The sequence below is a fragment of the Aspergillus foveolatus genome, assembly GCF_047715535.1.
Source record: "Aspergillus foveolatus strain CBS 279.81 unplaced genomic scaffold BDW70scaffold_7, whole genome shotgun sequence".
Lineage (NCBI taxonomy): Eukaryota > Fungi > Ascomycota > Eurotiomycetes > Eurotiales > Aspergillaceae > Aspergillus > Aspergillus foveolatus.
Window position 1 is genome coordinate 219688 of NW_027396071.1, and position 18360 is coordinate 238047.

The window sequence follows — 18360 nt, forward strand, 5'->3', positions numbered from 1 at the left end:
GGCAAATTGCCAAGCAACTATAGGTTCAGGTTAGGAGTCCTGAACATCTCTGGTTCATGGCTCCGTCTTTTTGAGTCCAGCAGTCCTGGGTCCCTCTATACCCCCTCCGGCACTGGCGCGCAATGCGAATATACTAGAGAGCCGGTTAGTAATAGCAGCTATAGTCGCCTGCGCTTCATGATTCAAAACGCTTACTTCCAGACCTTGTTCTTAGACTCCAATCCCGATATATAGCTACCTGGCGCCTACAGCATGGAGAGGCCGTCCGGTCGCCCGCAGCCGGATGCCAGTCGACGAAACGGCCAGCCACCTCTCCAGCCGCAGCTTAATAGCCATCCCAATATCATCCCAGTGTCGAAACCTCCAAGCCTCTCCGGCGTGTCCTTACAAAACCCACGGGGCGCGCCACACAGTGCGGTAACCACCGGAAAGAAGCACATGTCTAGCAAGGTCGCTATACCCCGCCAAAAATCGGCTGCCCCTCGCTATAGTCGCCGTGTTCCCCTGGCGTGTGAAACATGCAGAGTGCGGAAAACCAAATGCAGTGGTGATACGCCGATTTGCAGACAGTGTCTGGAACTCAGGGTCGAATGTCGATACCCGGTTTCGTGGCGTGAACGGACGAAAGGGTAGGCCTAGTCTACCCTACATATTGTGCGTGGATAGCTGATTTCTGGTTCGATACAGACAAATATCTAAGCTCTCGGCCAAGTCGGATGACTATGAAAGGTTGCTCCGGGAGCTCAGCCAACTCGTGGACGGCCGAGCGGCGGAGCGGATCAGATACACCCTCGACAAAGTGCGTGTTACTTCTACCTGAGAGGCATAGTCTGCCGCTGACATCGCGAGCAGTACTCAGAATCTGGAGCCGAACAGCCTAATGATCAACCGTCCGCCAACTCTGGCCCTGCCTCCGGCATCGATGAAGAGATTGACCCGGAGGTGGAAAGCCTGCCCTCCTCTATTGGGTCATTAGACGCCATTGACCGTGTGGATGAGGATCTCAACCGCAGCCCGAACGCCCAAGCTACGGGGTACATGGGGAAAAACTCGGAGGTCACCTGGCTGCAACGCTTGGGAAGAGAAGCGGATCATCGCGCTCGCAATTTACCAGGGTTGGCTGAGCCAACGCCGGATCGTGAGCTGTCCATCCATTCCGTAAACTATCATTTAGACGACGTGGATATCACGCCCCCGGGCCCAGTCCATCTATATTGGATGCCTCCGCGGAATATTGCAGATAAGCTGTTTGAGGACTACCTGGATACAGTTCATCCTGTTTTCCCAATCATCAGCCGGTCGCTCTTCTCAGCACAGTACAGGAACTTCTTTGATAACTCAGCGCGACCAGGTGATAAGTGGCTGGCCATTCTGAACCTGATATTCGCCGTATCTTCCAGTCATGCTCACCTTACGCAGGCATCGTGGCGCGGTGACGGCCGTGATCATTTTGTCTACCTGGCCCGGGCCCGGGCTCTCAGTATAAACAGTGACACTCTTTTTACTCATCCTGATCTTCAGCAAGTGCAAGTGGAAGCACTAACGGCTTTTTACTTACTTGCAACTAATCAGATTAACCGGTAGGTCTTACATTCTACGTGCTCCACAAATCTTTCAGTCATTTGACAAAGCATCAGAGCATGGAGAATTGCGTCATTGGCTCTTCGATCCGGCATATCTCTTGGTTTGAACTTGAGAAATACTAGCGAAGTCACGCCTGACACATCCAAGGAAGCTCGGTATAGGGTCTGGTGGTGTCTTTACACTCTCGAACACATGTTAGGGACAATGACCGGACGCGTGACAGGTATCTCTGGCGGTGTATGCACAACTCCGATGCCGCTTCCTGTGGACGAGGACCGTTTCAATGATCCAGCCGCAGTAGAGCTGCTAAGTAGTTTGGAGCTTCGCCAAGAGCGCGTCGAACTGGCTCTCGCGAGCTGCTATGTCCGACAAATGCCACAGACCGCACGACGCAGTCGAGAGCCCAACGATGCAGGCAAGAGTGCCGACGTTGCGAGGCTGCAAAGCTTACCCCCTGGTACGGCTCTCTTTTTTCTTTACTACGTTGATCTCGCCGTCATCAGCCAGGAGATTTTCAACCGCATCTATTCTCTGGATTGCATTCTGACACCTTGGGGAGAGATCGAGGATCGCATGAATGAGCTTCGATCACGGATTGAGTATTGGCGTTTGAATCTTCCTGAAGCATACGACTGGACTCGGGCCAATCAGCAGAATCTAGAGTTGCTACGTGGCAGTCTTTGCCTTGCTTTCCTTTATTATAGTGTGCGCATCACACTAGGGCGCCCCTGCTTGTGTCGTCGCGATGTTCGATCATCCGATTCTCCGGGTGAAAGTACAGCCTTCAGCCATGCTATATCGGTGTCGGTTCTTGAATCTGCACAGCAACTAATTGCCTTAATTCCTGACATGCCTGATGCCTCGCGCATCTATCATCTCTGTCCCTGGTGGTGTATCCTACACTACCTCATGCAAGCCACTACCGTCCTGCTTCTCGAAATTTCGTTCGGCAGCGTACATTTACCCGCAGAGGAGAAGAGCATTCTCGAGGCAGCTAAGAAGGGAATCCGCTGGCTTTTCGCCATGTCCGAATTCAGTCTCGCATCAAGGCGCGCCTGGGAGCTCTGCGACAGAAATCTCCGCCAGCTAGCCGGCGCCGGCGGCTCGACTATCGATATGAGCGATATGCCAGCTGCAAATTATCAATTCGATACCAACAGTAAACAGCAGAACCATTCTCAGCATCCACATGTCAACTCTCGTCCTCCCATTACCGCTGCCGTTACCCAATTTCCGACTCTTGCCTCGACCCCAAACTTCCACATCTCGCCCCCGAACAACAACCACAAGCAAGGGCAGAATCCGTCTTCTCGACATCAAATGACAGCATTAACTCTGCAACAGCCCCATACAGCTCCTCTCACACAATCTCCGCGAAATGAAGGTTCGCTCCATTTCCCTTATGACGCCACCACGTCCGCTGGATTTTCCAACGACAACTACTTTCCCTATGACCCCATCACTGGCGAGTTCATACGATCGTTCTTCCCGAACTCGAACGAAGAAGAGTCCTGGGAGCATTGAAGTAACGATCAGTCATGATTAACGTGCATGTCCTTTCCTCACATTCCTCAATATTCTTCTCCTATTGTCTTTTTATACTCTTCTCCTTTGGCATTTGATTCCTCCATTGTGGGATCTGACTTCTATTCATTTTTTGACTCTTTAAGGGTTTCTTATGTGTTTATAACCCGCTGGCCGGCAGGTCAATATCCTTCTACCCGATTTAGTTTACTCCAACCCAGCTCAGCCCAGCCTAGCCTGTGCCTGTGTCTGTTCTATGTTTTCCCTTTTACGGTATACAATTGCCGTGAACTGTACTGTACGCATTTATGTCCCGGAGTTACCAGAACGGCATATCCTAAGTATACCTTCGTGAGGAATTAATGGTGTCCCTCCGTAAAAGGAGATCAAAGTTCCAACATCCACTACGCATTACATGCCGTATACCTGGATACCTAGTTTACCCAGAAAGAAAAAGAAGGATTGCACTAAATTGGTGATCTATTTGTATGCCAAACCAGGGTAGATGGAACAGAAAGTGGTACGAGTTAGGGCTAAATCAGAGCCACACTGCAATCACGTTATCGACCTCACTACAATAAACTTCCGCCGGGCTTTCAGAGTCGGCTGGTCAATCTAAAATGAACACGAACAATTCTTTGTTCCTACCATCTGTCACAGTACTCGGTTACTGGATGCTCCTCCCTTCCATCGTCGTGACGAACATAAAAGGCTGGTGCAAAGGGTTGGTTACCCTATTCTTTTTCAGGTCATCGGGCCTTTTAATTGGTATTACTAGACTTCGAGTTTAGAGCTGGTGTGATGGAAGGTTGCTCTCTCCATACTTGGAATTCCAGTGTTCTTCTAGGCTGCATATTGTTGTTTGTCTTCTCCTTCATGCTTTCAGCCAGTAGGTCGGAAGTCCTGCAATATTCATGCTGCGATTCGTTGCATATATATACAATTATTTTATGTGAGGTCTCTATATTTTATCATATAGTACATATATAGATATAGGTGTAGGCACAAGTCCAAGTCATCAAGGTCTGGATTCTTTCACCTGAGCGTTTGTCCTCTCCAATTTCTCTCGTCTCATAATTCCCCTCTCAGTCCGCATCCTTCTCATCTCGCTTCTTGTCATAGGCAGGAATAGTCGTTTTTGTTTCCGTTCCTGATTCTCATCGGACGCTCGATCCCGCTCGCGTCTCGTCATGTTCAACAAGACGTTTAGCTTGACGTCGTTTTGAGCTTTTTCGCTCCTCTTCAATTTCTCTTTGAGTTTCTGTGTCTTTTGCCACAGCTTGCGCCGCTCTTTCCTCTTGGCTCTTGCATCTTTCTTGATATCTTCTAGCGTTTCCTCGGCCTCCTCTAATCTCTCCCTCAATTTCTCTCTCCGTTCCCAATTCCTCTTCAAGTCGCTTTTTGTTTTCCGGTCCCACTCTCGTCTATCCGCGTTGGCTCTTTGGTAATTCGAATAGAACTCTTCGCCAACCTCACGGGCTATTTCGGCGTCGCTCATATGGAAGACCTTGAAGCGTTTTATGCAGAAAATGAGGGTCTTTTCAGCCTCGTCTTTCCGTTCTCTTGGGGAAAGAGGTGGTGGTGATGCATTCGAGGAAAGACTGGCTTCTGCATCAGTGAAACGAGGAGGCAGGGTTCGGTCATAATATTGCTCAGCTGCTGTGCCCTCTGAGCTTGATATTAGTGACTTTGACCCTGAACGCACCTCCGTCTCCATCTCGACTGTGGCAGCCTGATACTCCCGAATAGCCGCCTGCGTAAGAATTCTCACGGTGTTTGGATTTGGCAGCACTAGCTTCTTCTGAAGGTGGTGAAAATACTCGGCGTCAAAGTTCGGATCGCCCCTTCGGAAGTCCCGTTCGGCCTTCTCGTAAAACCGCGTGATGCCACCTACTACAAGACGATTAAACTCCGGTGAGTTATAACTTACGCAAAAACGCTTATAGACCTTCTTGGCAGCGGCTGTGCCCTGGGTTTCAGCGATAGCGGCGAGAATTGTGTGAAATGGCGGGGAGGGAATATAAGGAAGGCGATACATAGGAACGTACTCAGACTCGAATACAGAACCGGCGATTTCGTGGAGAGAGGGGGAGGGTAAGTGGCGGAAGAGGCGGGTGAAGCTGATGAGAGTGTGCGCTTGGAAGTTAGGGTTACGGCGTTTGCGCCAAGGGTTTTCGTCGAACTCGCCGAATAAGATGCGGTAGAGAACCTTTTTTGCTTCTGCAAGATTTATTTCGACGTCGGAAGTGGACTTGCTGGCCAAATTTGATTTTTTCGATGACATTATTAGGGCGTGATCAAGACGGATGATCTCTGCGGCAATGGCGGCGATGTTGCTATGCGCCCAAGTCTTGATTCGATTATCGCGGATATATTTGAGAGTGGAAATGACTTGATCCCACTGGTGCATGGTGATGCGATAGTTTAGAATGGCTCGAAGGGTGTTGAGGGAGACAGGCTGAGTGAGTGATCGCACGACGGATTCGCCAATGTTATCATTCTTGGTGGCAGCTGCAAATCGCAAGAGAGAAGGTGCTAAAGCCTGGTCTCCATACGCGCTTACGGGCACTGTAGGCCCGTCGATATCGTCAGACAATAGAAGCCATTCGCCAAATGCAAAAGCTCGTGACACAGTAATCAGATCAAATAAATGGGCAAGCGTGACGCTCGAGAGCTGGGGAATGGACGATTCAAAGGGTAATAAGCCATCATAACTGGAAGGCAGGTTTGCACCGTCATTTTTCAACCGCGACGAGAAGAAATCATCGAGACGTCGCATCTTGCATGTATCCATAATAGCCTGCAACCTGGCGAACAAATTCAGAGAGTTCCCAGTGAATCTCTGAGAAGAGTGATACTTCAGGTTGTACTCAATTAGACCAGTAAAGGCACACGTGTCGTCGTAGAGTTGTGATTGATCAAGGGCAGCCAAAGTATCCTCTTCCACAGGACACATGCCGTTGCTCCAGGGTGGGACAACGTGAGGTGTTAGCTTGAGAAGATTATCAAACGTCTGTGGATCAACTTCGGGGATCAGGCCGCCGGACTCAATCACACGAGTTATAAACCAATTAACTGTTTTGGTGGTCGATAGAAACGCTGACTCAGACGTCGGCGCAGAGGTAATGGCAAATTTGAGATTATCGATGCGACGGAGGATTTCAGGAGCAGGGACACCCCCTGCACCCATTCCCATATGAATGAGATTGGGCAGGTTGTCCAATAAAGCCGTAACGATTTCGACACTAATCGTTTGCTTACCAAGGCCGTGGAAAAGTGAGGGGGGATCAGTCCGCTTGGGCGGCTCGGATGCGACATTTGCAGATTCTGGCGAAGGCCACGTTGAGACTTCTCGATTTATGATAGTGTTGCGCAAGGCCTTTTCCTCATGAAGAAGAGGCGTCCAGCTCTGAAACTTCCAACCTTTCCGACGGATCAATCTTTCAAGCAGCCAAGTTCCTTCGTTAATGTGTCCATGCTCGACGCAGCACCAAAGGATAAATTCCAACCATATCTCATGCCCGAGTTCCTTAATGTTGATCTTGGCAGGAAGGAAGGGAGCGTCTTTTCCCGCGGCTGCTGCTTCTGCCGCAACCTCTGCTTCATGCACCGTCCAGGCAGCATCAGAAAGGACGTCCATAATGTGAGTAGATAGAAGATACATTCCTGGCGGCCGGAACGTAGCTTGATAGGTGTCTGGGGTGGTGTACTTGTAGACGCGTTCGGAGACAAGACCAGAATGGTGAAGCCGTGCAAGGATACGATAGACCACTGACATGGCAAGCTTAGATTTGGCTGGGGATGTGTCCGCAGCGTAGATAGTTATTATGCCTAAGCTTTTCCAGACTTCCGCCATGAGCAGCATGTAGTAATCCCGCGAAAAGGGCCTATATGTAAGTGAATCTAGGCTCTCCAATCCGACAATATTCGATGTCCGCGGAGATTGCGAGGAGAACGAATCCACATCGGTCAATTGGTCGAGCGAGATCCCCAAACTTATGGCTCTATCCTCAACTACCCCACGTCGCGAGGGAGAAGCTGCCGCGACTGCCTCCGCTGCATCCAGTAACCCGTTGAGTATGGCATACACCATCGACCAATTGTTTAATTTATAGCCAACATGAGCTAAAAGGTCCCTATCGAGCTCCGTCCGAGCGGCATTCAGATGGTGAGCTAAATCGATGGTCTCTGCAAACGATTTTCGGGTTATTCCCGAATACAGGTTGGAGGTTGAATGTGCTTCAGCACTCTTGGGGTTTCGCCGCAGAAACTCTTCCAAGAAGGTTATCCAGGGCTTCACTCTTTTCCCGTGCCACTCCGGGACCCGGCGTTCCGGAGGATTAAGGCGATTGAGGTCTTTGAGGAACTCGGAGTCAAAGACCGAGCGCTTGGCGCCGAGGGAGTATTGCTTGCTCCATTGTAGCGTCCACCCGGAACGAGGAGTTGCTGGCGAAGGAGAACGAACGGCGGCGAAAGGAGGGCGCGAGGAAGACCTGCAATGCAGACACAGCAAGCGAACTGGAGACGGGCGCCTTGTCATGACACGACGGAAGGTAATAAGGCGAGCGCAAGGTGATCCAAATCTCGGTGTCGCCGTCGGAGTGATGCTCTGTTGCGCATGTCTAATAATTGAGTTGACACTGCATTCCCGGGGGGCTCGCTAAAGAGGAGATCGTAGGACACGGATTACTCTGGTGACCAAGCAACTCGCGTGATGAGGTAAAAGGTGGAAAGGGCCGAGTTTTCGCAGGAATAATTGGCTTCCTAAGTCCTACTCAAGTCGTGATTTCTTTGGCTTTTTCGAGCTCCAAGGGAAGTGCTGAGTAAGCAGAAAGAGAACCAATCGGCTGCAATCAAAAACTGACTATTATGCCTTAGGCATTCAGTCCCTAGATGTATGCACTCCGGTAGTCTTGTTCTTAGAACAAGACAATCTATAACGAAAGACTCAACGCCTCATGGATCTAACTGTCTACTAACTGTGGATGGCCTTCGTAGAGCTCGGTCAATGGGTTGGAGACCGGTAAGCATGAGAAGCGCAGGGCTCCATCCAGTTGGACAGAATACAAGGAGCATCTAGTAGATACCTTACGCTTTCAAACGGTCTATGTTTGAGGGAAAATTCACAGAGTAGCGCAGCTGGCTTCGATATTATTCCAATTTAGCCTTGCATTCAGTGCAGATCCACTCATATTCAACTTTTGAGCGACGAATCAAGCACTTTAAATCAAGCAGAAAGTAACATATCAACTTCCGAACATAATCGTGTTGAAGCTTCATGGAGCTAGTACAGATTGAACCACACCCTTTGAAGCCTCGGAGGATAAGCAGAAAATCCTTCAAGCGCCAAGCGGCGCAATCTGCCGCGGGTGCATCCGCTCAAACTGGTCATCAAGCACCTGCGTGGTGTTGCTATCTGACCCAGCGGTAGGCGCGGCAGCCATAAGAGTGGGCACTGAAATCGAGGTTGGAATAGTCGGGACAGCAAAGCAAACAGATTCGGGAAGCGAGGTAGGAAACGTAGGAATCGCAATGCTTGGGAGAGAAGGAAGAGATATACTGGTTGGGATAGTCAAGGTCGGTATAGAAATGGTAGGAAGATTTGGAAGGGGAGGAATAGTCTGTAAATCTATCAGTGAACGGACAACCATGGATGAATGTTCTGACAATGCACGCACAACAGTTATCTGAGCCTTCGCACTGCTCAGGAAAAGGGCCGAGACAGCACCCAGAATAGTCAAGGACTTCATGTTGCTGGAAAGACAGTAGACCAGAAGTTGTAAGTTTAGCTTAAGCAGAGCGGAGGACCTGCAGAGAATGATAGATGGGATTTGGACGGCCGGCATCACAGCGCTTTATATGGTCGATGTTGAGAAGACAGGCGCGTGGTTTGGGACCCCACCCGATAACATCTAGACCTTGAATATTATGAGAAATAAACCGAAGCTGTTGTAGAGAAAGGTAAGTTCAAGGGTCATAGCCCTACGTCCTAGTGTGGCCGGTGTATATCTCAAGCATGCCGGTGATTGGGCCGGCTCGGACAGAACTTATGGAGTGATCAGGAGAGTACGCGCGGAAGATTTGTGGCTCAGCTTGCGTGGAACCTGGGAGTTGGGCATGTGGATGTGGTGTGGAATATATGTTGTCATTGACACTGAACTCCAGTGACCTGGTAGAATATGTATAACCAAATGAAATCGTATAACACCAAACCAAAGCACAAATGGTATCAGACTGTCCATAATGCCCATAATGTCCATAATCTCCTAAAGCAAACCATACAAGCATGTATCCGTCCAAAAAAAGGTAAAGCTGAGAACAAGAGAAGAAAGTCTCGTCCGCATAATCAAGAAAATGGCGCCAAAGGATACCAAGATGCTAATACACCGATCTAACATCACATGTTGCCGGTATCAGGGGGTGTTAAGTATCCGACACCAGTATCATGGACCCCCATCGAAGAAAACACCCCCGTAGTTCCCCGAGAAGGAGGGCTTGCAATAGCAAACCCCAGACAAGTGCTGCTGGCCGGCCAGACAGTCATGTGGGCGCAGATTTCGACTACCGCATTCATGACCAAGTTGGGCACGTCATCGCTGTCGTCTGGCGAACTCAACTAGCCGGAGGTCGATGTACTGTACAGGAGCGTGGTGTGCTAAAGCACGTGAGCGAAGTCCAGCAGTAGTGTAGATGAATGTGATCGTGTTTCGTTGTGGCCTTCAGAGTTTCTCGGTTGACATTGGGGCATCCTCGTCCAATTGCATGTCGCCACCCAACTCTTGTTCTACTTCATCCACCACAAAGTTCTCGTAGTCTTCTAGACCTTTTTGTATATGGACCTTAAACCGTATAACGTCATTCAACATACTCTCGACGTTGGTGTGTAGTTCCTCCCGGAGTGCATTTGCCCGTAGTGTGAGTTGTTCATACTCGATGTTAGTGTTCATTTCGCGCTGCTCCATCAGCTGAACACTCTCACTCATCGTGGCTCGCATCTTTGCCAGCTCCTTCTCCATTTTCTCAATCTGTGCATCTGAGGCGAGTTTCTGCGTAGTTGTCACCTCTTTGAGCCTCTCAAATTCTTCCTCCGCTGTGCGTCGCTTATGTTCCAGGGCCTCGACTTCGCTCCGTTTCTCATCCATGGCCTCCTTAATGTTGTCCAACAGGTTCCGTCTTTCCAGATCCGCGTCGATTCCGCGCTTTCTTCGCTCGTTTATCTCCTTGCGAAGTGCCTGGAGATTACTGCGAACAATGCCCCGAAGGTCCAAGTTCAACAAATGTGCTGGATGATAGCCAGTGAAAGGCTCGGCTAGAAGCCTATCTGCTTCCGGAGAGATCCTGCTAGGAATGCCACCAATCTGTGATGCGGAGAAACTACGCTCGTTCACATTTAGGCCCAGCTCATATTCTTGTCCGTTAGCATTGACGGCGGTCGACGGGATGAGACTGTTCTGGTATCCCAGCGTATTGTAGGTCTTGACGAGTTCCTCTAGATCTTCGAGCTTCGCGCTGGCTTCGGACTCTTTGGCCATCACACGCGCATGTGTTTCTTCTAGGCGATTGACGGCATCATCAAGACTTTTCTGAAGCCGGTCACGTTCAGTGTTCATGCGGTCAATATCTTGAATGGTTAGGCCTTGTTGATCGACACTAGCTTGAAGTCCCGCCCGTTCTTCTTCTGCGGCTTGCAGCTCCGACTCTGTCTTTCTGATCTCGTCCTCCAGGAAAGCAATACGACTTTCGTATTTCTCGATCTTGCCCTGCACGTTCTGAATATAGTCTTCGAATTTCCTCTTGTCGTCCTCAAGAATTCTGAACTGCTTGTCAAGCTTGGCCATATCCGGGGCGTTCTTCTCCAGCTCCTCTATTTGATCGCGCAGTGCCCTGTTTTCGGCATCCAAAACCTGCATTTCCTGAACGTACTTCTCATTGCCTTTCTCAAACTCCTGAGCCATAAGTTCAATGTGGGGTATCAATCTTTGCGCAGCAGCATCGTCATCCTCTTCCTCTCCCCCTTGTAGCCAATCATGGTAGGCGCCTGTGAGGAACCGGAAGATGATTCGATCTCCCGAGACGTCCACTCCCATCTCCGCGCAGGCTTCATCATATTCTCCCAAGGCAAATCGATCCATCATTTGTGCTAGTTCCATCAACCAATGGAGCATCCCTAAAAATGTAGGCCAATTCTGACCTCCAACAGCCGCTATCTGCGATTTCGTGATACCCTTTTCGTATGGATAGCGCAGCTGTTTTAGAATTGGTGGGACCTCCGCATCCATTGCCTTTTGGAACCGGTAACCCGGGTCGATTCGATGGTATAGCCATTGGAAGATGTAATTAAAATCCTTTTGAGTTGGCGATCGAAGAGTATTCTGGCCAAGTGAATGCTTCATTTCAAGCTCAAAATTATTATGAGTTAAATACTCAAGCAATTCCTGCGCGATCCGTGCCTGAAAGGATCTGTCTCGGAGGGGTCGTGGATCTCTAGGAACTCCGGCGGCTGATGGAACTTGTGTGAAAAATGACTGATGGCCCATGGCGCCACCCGTGGAAGGCCGCGAAAACACACTGCTTCGCCTCTGTAGGCTCTGAGCCGCCGGGTTGGATGACATTGAGCCTGGGGCAAAACTAGGCCGTCCAGCGCTAGCTCCATGAAAGACATTGCTTGAGACAGAGCGCCTGACAGATGAAAGACCGGGATCCGCGCCAAACCCCCCCGAAGACGATCGCTGAAAATTTGGTTGTTGAGGGCGTCCAACCGAGTTTAACAGTGACATGGAGCGCGTGTGTTGGGAAGTGAACGGTGGGTTTTGGTATCCAATTGAGCTGGTGCGCTTTAGGGCTGACGACGGCTGTGGAAGTGATGAGAAATTTTGAACGCTCCCCAATGTCTGTTCAGAGAAACATCAGTTCCTTGTTCAAAAGTGGTCTGGCATAGGAAGAGGCGGCACCAGGCTTACCTCGCGGGGACGTTTGATGCTGAACAATCCTGTGTCTTGCGACATCGTGTATTAGGAAGCTGCGACAGCAGCGTACCACGGGCCAGTTATTTGCTCAAGGAAAATGAGTCCAGGCACAAAGCACCAAAGTAAGCTGGAGATTATTATAGAAAAAAAAAAAAAAAGCCAAAAAAAAGAAGCCTGAGAGGTAGAAGGTGATACGAATAAGAGGGAACGTCGGCGATAGGTAAATAACCGCAGATGCCCGATGTAAACAAGAGCCCCCCAATCTGCCACTTCTGAGCCGTGAATGATAGGCGGTGAACAATAAGCGGTCTCTATTCTGCCAGTACAGAGTCACGGGAACGGACATCACGAGATTCCGGGGAAGTCTCCGCTCGGCGCCGGGCTAGTAATGGGAGGCGAGATGTCCCGAGGTTCATGTTTTCGGTACCGATAGCAGCACTTACTCCAACTCCCATATCTTCTTCCCCTTTGTCCTTCAGAACCCGTGCTTTCTATTCTTCACTAAGTAGAAGCCAATTGCGATTAGGAATCATGGTTCGCGAGGAGTTAATCTCTTCTGCAGTAAGTTTGCGCTCCTTAACCTCCGAATGTGCATCGCGGAACTGACCTGACTGATCTGCTAGGTGACATGTGCGTCCTCAAGAGCTCTTCCCATCACAGTATAGCATACTCACATATTTGACTCCTCAGTCCTACAGGATCCCTCTGTGGCATCAGCTCCGATTGAGAAGAGGATATCTTTCCTACAGTCAAAGAACCTCACGAAAGAAGAAATTGATGTAGCTCTCGCGCGCGCTGGCGAGGACCCATCAGCGGCCGCAGCAGCATCGTCAGCAGCTTCGGGATACCAATCCGCACCACAACAAGTCGTCTACCGACCACCACCGTCACCGCCACAAGGATATGGATACCCTCCGTATGGCCAGTGGCAACCTCCGCCGGAGTGAGTTCTAAGTCGAGCGCTCGATATAAATTACGATGGAATGAGTGAGCTAATTCTGGATGGATAGACCTCCAAAACGGGACTGGCGTGACTGGTTCATAATGGCTACAGTCATGGGAGGAGTCAGTTATGGGCTCTATTTTGTTGCCAAGGTAGGCAGCAATACAATGGTGCTATCCAGTTCAGCTTCTAATTCGTGTTCAGCGATATATCGCACCTCTAATCGCACCTCCGACTCCCCCACAACTAGAGCAAGACAAGCAACATATTGATGAACAATTCTCTCGAGCCTTCGCCCTGATTGAACAGCTCTCCACTGACACTGCCGCCTTGAAGACGGCTGAAGAGGCGCGTACCGAGAAGTTGGATGCTACTTTACGAGACGTAGAAACTTTGGTCGCCGATCTGAAGTCTGCATCGCGGCGACGAGATGACGAGACCCGACGTATTAATGATGAGGTCAATGCACTGAAGGACGCCATTCCGAAGGCGCTTGAGGGTGCGCGCGAAGGCAACGAGAATCGTTTGCGGGAGCTTGGAACCGAACTAAAGAGTTTGAAGACGCTTCTGGGTAACAGACTCGGCGGGAATGCTTCTCCGTCCCCAGTTACCCCGAGGGCGTCTGATACAACCGCCTCCAATGCTGAGTCCACGTCGTCTTCAACTACTTCTGCAACTAATGGAACCGCGCCTACTGCCTCCCAACCAGAGACTCCGTCCGGATCTGCACAGCCCCCGAGTGCCAACCCCGCCAACCCACTTTCACGGTTCAGCAAGTCCCCGTCAATCCCTGCCTGGCAGTTGGCTGCCGCGAACCGGTCCAAGCCTGCATCTCCTTCTACCCCGGCTTCCGGTGAAAATTCTGGTGCCGACCAGTCGAGCGCACCCGCCAGTTAGTGCGTTCTTAGGCCAATGCATTTTAGCTCGAGTTCTCCTGTATCTTCTATACATTCCAGTTCTCAGTGTATTACGAGTTTCTCTTGTGAGGGAGTTCTTATTTTAACGAAGGCTGGAAGACTTAACGATACCATTACCATTCCACCATAGTTCATTGAATATTATATTTATATGCGAAGCCCTGCTTGGTACCATTGTAGTTGTCGGGTTAGCCAAGCATGTGAAATGCATCTGATCGCTAATGCTTGGCATCTTCATCTTTACCTTCCACTCCAACTTGATTTACCTCATTTTCAAAACGCCTCAACCGAACAACAAACAGCCCAGAGCACTCAGAAAGGGCGGTCTTCCTGCAATTCAATATAAGAGTTGCCAAAAAGAGAATTCGGACAAGAGCTATCATGCCACCCACCGAATCCCGCCGGAGATCAACCTCCCCCTCACGCACCCGCTCGCGATCCCCGACGAGAAGCTCAAACGGACATAGCAGACATCGTCACCACGAGGGCAAGGATCAGGACCGTGGTCGTGACCGTGACCGTGAACGCCGCCTTAGACACAGACACAGACACTCTCACTCCCATTCTCAGTCTCACTCCCATCGCCACGACCGCGACCGGCGCAACGAGCCGAAAGATCGACATGAGACAAGAGTTGCGATAAGCCTTCCCTTCCAAGCGCGCGAACTCAGGAAACGGGATCTAGAAACCTACGAGCCAATGTTCGCTATGTACCTTGATATTCAGAAGGGGAAGATATTGGAAGACTTGAGTGAGGATGAGGTAAAGGGCCGGTGGAAGAGTTTCGTAGGGAAATGGTAAGTAATATGCTCATTCTACTTTGCGGGTATATGTATGTTATCGGCGAGGCGGATTTTATATGAGATCAAAGGCTGACATATTAGGAACCGTGGAGAATTAGCAGAGGGCTGGTATGACCCTGCTACATTGGAGAAGGCGCGGAGCGCCAATGCTGTTGTGCCCGGACCTGGGGATTCGTACAAGATTACGGGAGGGGAAAGCCACCAGGGAATTGTACCTAGCCCTAGTGGTGGTACAGATGAGCTACAGAGGGACGACGATGACGAGGAGTACGGTCCGATGCCCCAGTATGGTTCGACTCGTGGGCGTGCGCCGGGCCCAGCAATACCAACCATGCAGGACTTGGAGTTGCAAAAAGGTGCGCTTTCAATAATCCATGCTACGCTGTAGATTAATGTAGCAAACCGCGTACTAACCCCCGCAGAAACCGCCATAGAAGAGGCCATCGCTACTCACCACGACGCGCGCCAACAGTACCGCGCCGAAATCCGCTCACACAAGTCCACGCTCCGCCACATGGAAGACGAAGTCGCGCCGCGCGCCGAACCAGGAACGCATGAGCGCCGCATAGAAAAGCGGCGGGAAGCCGCTGCGTCTAATCGAGCTTTCGCTGAATCCCGCCGCGGTGGCTCGCCTATAGATGCGGCGCCGGACGACGAGCTCATGGGCTCTGGCGAGAATGACCTTGAGGCTTACAAAGCTGCTAAGGAGAGGGAGCAGCGAAAGAAGAATGAGAGGGAGATTCGGAGGGAGGAGATTTTACGGGCGAGGGCGGCGGAGCGGGAGGAGAGGGTTAGGCAGTATCGGGAGAAGGAGGAGGCGACTATTGGGTGGTTGAAGACATTGGCGAAGCAGAGGTTTGGGTGAAAACTGATAGTACTATATTTAAGGAAGATTACAAGAGAACAGAATCAACGGAGTACCAATCCACCTAGAAACTTTTGTACTACCGTCTATTTATAACACTGCCCTCTATAATGCCTGCCTCCCTTACCACAAATACTGAAATTAATTCTTCCTCCCAAGATCCAGCTCCACAACCAGCCTCATCCCATTCTCTTCCGTCTTATCCTCCTCACCAAAGAACCCCTTTACAGCAACATCAATCACGCCTTTGAATAAACCGCCCACAACAACATCCCTGAGCTCCTCCCCAGTCTGCCCAAAGTCCGGGAAAGCATTGACTTCCAACAACCACACATTGCCCGTGTCATCGACCAAAAAGTCCACTCCAAAGACCTCAAACGCATTCGGCATCGTCTGAAAATGGATCATCATGCCGCGCGCCGCAGCGGTGAAGAGCTCGCCCGTCACGGCGCAGATTTGCTCGTAAATATCTTCTTTCCAGGTGGCGGTTAGATGTGTATTTGGCGGCGGGATGGAGGGGAGATTCCAGAAACGGCGGACGGTTTCAGACTCTGGTAAGGATTTGTCTTGAAAGCAAGTGTTTGTTAGGTGGCGGGTTAGGTCGGCGATTGGGTCTTCGGTCTCATTGTTTTGTGAGGTAGGGGAGACGTAAGGCTTCGATGCGAAGAGGGCGAGCATCTCCTTATAGACGTAGACCTTCAGAGAGCCTGTTGCGAGGACGTAGGTTCTTATGTGGAATTTGCGGTTGTTAAAGGAGGGGAGAAGGAGAGGCGGGTCGATGTAGGGTTGGGCAATGAAATGGCGGAGCTGGGATGTTACCACACCACTTGTGGCAGCCTTGTCGGTCTCGTCATTGCCACCGTCCTCCCCGTGCTCGTCCTCTTCTTCATCTTCAGAATCAGGCTCCCACTCCTCGAATATCTCACGGAGCTGGTCTTCGCTGTTGAACAGCCGAATCCCCTGTCCGCGATCACTCATCCCCGGTTTAAGAATCCACCATATCTTCTCTGAGTCCGGTCTGGATTCGTTTTTCTCTAAGCATTCTCGAAGTTCGTAAGCCTCAAGTAGAGCGTCGTCAAGGAATTCAGCATAGTCGAGTTCAAAGTCCACCGAGACCTTGACGTGCTTCGCCAACACGCTTTCTGGGTGCTTGGTCACCCAGTTTGAGACGGTGTTAGCGAGGTAGTGTTTTCGAATCAGAGCTTTGCGGATGATGTAGGCGTTTATCAGGGACGTTGTCGGGTTCATCATGGCGTGCTCGAAATCCAAACGTTCGTATTCGCGGTACTGGAAAACTGGAGTGGGCCGGGAGGGAAGCTCTGATATAGAGGATACCGACCGGCAACGGGATACCGTACGAATTCGGAGTGCTTGCTCGACCAATTCCTGGACGTAGGGGTCGTCACAATCCACTATGGAATAGAAGGCGGGCTCCTCATTATCCGATCTACGCGATATAGCACTATCAGACCGTGTATCCACAAATAGAACATAGCATCGCTTGATAGATAACAGAAAGCGCAAGATTTATGCTTTAAACAGTCGTCTAAACAGGAACTGCTCGCCAAATCCACTCACAGCTTAATCTCCCCTTTAATACCGGGCGTATGCATGAAATTAGCCTTTAATGGAGTAACACTGTTTCTAGTTAGAAGATACTCAGGGAATCTGGGGTAGAGTCGACATACCTCGTCATTCCCTCCTTGACAGTCCAGCCGTCATTCCCAGGCGCACTTTCCTCCACACTCCGATAGACGTCAGTAAACTTTGGAGCCCAAATAAAGTGCTTATGCGCAATCCGCGATTTCCTTCCAGATTTAGCATTAGGGTTCGCAGTGGGATCTTCTTCCAGCTTCTCCTCCTGATCCCGCAGAGTCTGTTCTCGCTGGTCAGGATTTTCTACCGGTACCTCGGCATCAACCGCATCAAAGCAACTCCCGGATGACCACCGATTATCGAGCATCTCAGTGTACATCACTTTGCTTTCGCTCACACCAGGTTCCAGCGGCACATTCACGCTGTACAAATCAACACCCTCATCCCAGTTCTTCGCGAGGTACTCAATAACCCGTACTGAATGCCGAGATGCCTCCGCGATGATGACAGGGTCATGATTGCGCGAGCTGAAGGCATACGACAGGGCAATCGAGCGTTTTCCACATGCGGCGCCCTCCATAGCCGCGCCGATTGTCCCGCTCGACATGGCAAAAAGTGCCGTGGTATTGCGGCCATAATTGGGTCCGGACACCACGAGGTCAACGGGCCCACGGTCCTGGAAATAGTGATAGAGACCAATCTGCACGCAACTGGCGGGGGTGGAGTTTATAAGAATCCACTCGTCGCCGTCTGGGTCGTTGTCGCCGCGGGGGTACTCGTGCGTTGTGCCATCGTCTTTGTGCAGCGTTCCGGGTCGGAAATAGGTTGGCTTGACGGCGGCGCCAATAAGATGGGCTTTACCAATCCATGATCGCTGTTGATGAGGAAGGACTACTGAGACGGTGTGTCCAGCAGACTGTAGTGTGTGGACGAACGAATGGACATACGGAGAGGATTCGTTCGACGGAGGGCCGTCGTCGTTCACCACCTAGGTAACGAAAACTGTTAACCTGAGCACATAGAAGATTTATCATTCTGACTCACCAGAATATGCATTGCGTACACCGTGCAGCAGAAGAGGGACCGCTGAAGATGCAGGAAGAGGTGAAAAGTACTGCGAAGAGACTGATTGAGGAATTCCCCCGCTTGTTATCGATAGCCG

The 18360-nt window shown here is 50.6% G+C and overlaps 7 protein-coding genes across 7 annotated transcripts; 3 read left to right on the forward strand and 4 right to left on the reverse strand.

Moving 5' to 3' along the window:
- Positions 1-252: 252 nt before the first annotated feature.
- On the forward strand, positions 253-3274 carry BDW70DRAFT_171231 (transcription factor domain-containing protein; the record flags this gene model as incomplete). Its single annotated transcript, XM_073743166.1, has 4 exons — positions 253-629; positions 688-799; positions 853-1580; positions 1638-3274. The coding sequence occupies 4 exons, from the start codon at positions 253-255 to the stop codon at positions 3106-3108; spliced, it is 2688 nt and encodes an 895-aa protein (XP_073599120.1). The 3' UTR covers positions 3109-3274.
- Positions 3275-3869: 595 nt separating this feature from the next.
- On the reverse strand, positions 3870-7648 carry BDW70DRAFT_171233 (uncharacterized protein; the record flags this gene model as incomplete). Its single annotated transcript, XM_073743167.1, has 6 exons — positions 3870-4025; positions 4148-6154; positions 6185-6804; positions 6844-7159; positions 7199-7402; positions 7433-7648. 6 exons carry the CDS (start codon positions 7646-7648, stop codon positions 3870-3872), a joined length of 3519 nt encoding a protein of 1172 aa, XP_073599121.1.
- Positions 7649-8447: 799 nt separating this feature from the next.
- Positions 8448-8858, reverse strand: BDW70DRAFT_156966 (uncharacterized protein; the record flags this gene model as incomplete). Its single annotated transcript, XM_073740273.1, has 2 exons — positions 8448-8729; positions 8787-8858. The coding sequence occupies 2 exons, from the start codon at positions 8856-8858 to the stop codon at positions 8448-8450; spliced, it is 354 nt and encodes a 117-aa protein (XP_073599122.1).
- Positions 8859-9810: 952 nt separating this feature from the next.
- On the reverse strand, positions 9811-12214 carry BDW70DRAFT_171236 (kinetochore-associated Ndc80 complex subunit NDC80). Its single transcript, XM_073743168.1, has 2 exons — positions 12069-12214; positions 9811-11999 (listed from the first exon to the last, which is right to left on the reverse strand). Exons 1-2 carry the CDS (start codon positions 12111-12113, stop codon positions 9828-9830), a joined length of 2217 nt encoding a protein of 738 aa, XP_073599123.1. The 5' UTR covers positions 12114-12214; the 3' UTR covers positions 9811-9827.
- A 282-nt stretch (positions 12215-12496) lies between these two features.
- On the forward strand, positions 12497-14093 carry pex14 (putative peroxisomal membrane anchor protein (Pex14)). Its single transcript, XM_073735687.1, has 5 exons — positions 12497-12635; positions 12698-12704; positions 12765-13017; positions 13085-13169; positions 13222-14093. Exons 1-5 carry the CDS (start codon positions 12606-12608, stop codon positions 13912-13914), a joined length of 1068 nt encoding a protein of 355 aa, XP_073599124.1. The 5' UTR covers positions 12497-12605; the 3' UTR covers positions 13915-14093.
- A 222-nt stretch (positions 14094-14315) lies between these two features.
- Positions 14316-15602, forward strand: BDW70DRAFT_156969 (uncharacterized protein; the record flags this gene model as incomplete). Its single annotated transcript, XM_073740274.1, has 3 exons — positions 14316-14731; positions 14819-15093; positions 15160-15602. The coding sequence occupies 3 exons, from the start codon at positions 14316-14318 to the stop codon at positions 15600-15602; spliced, it is 1134 nt and encodes a 377-aa protein (XP_073599125.1).
- Positions 15603-15674: 72 nt separating this feature from the next.
- Positions 15675-18320, reverse strand: BDW70DRAFT_129799 (putative acid phosphatase). Its single transcript, XM_073735688.1, has 4 exons — positions 18243-18320; positions 17291-18186; positions 17181-17240; positions 15675-17049 (listed from the first exon to the last, which is right to left on the reverse strand). The coding sequence occupies exons 1-4, from the start codon at positions 18252-18254 to the stop codon at positions 15744-15746; spliced, it is 2274 nt and encodes a 757-aa protein (XP_073599126.1). The 5' UTR covers positions 18255-18320; the 3' UTR covers positions 15675-15743.
- Positions 18321-18360: the final 40 nt, after the last annotated feature.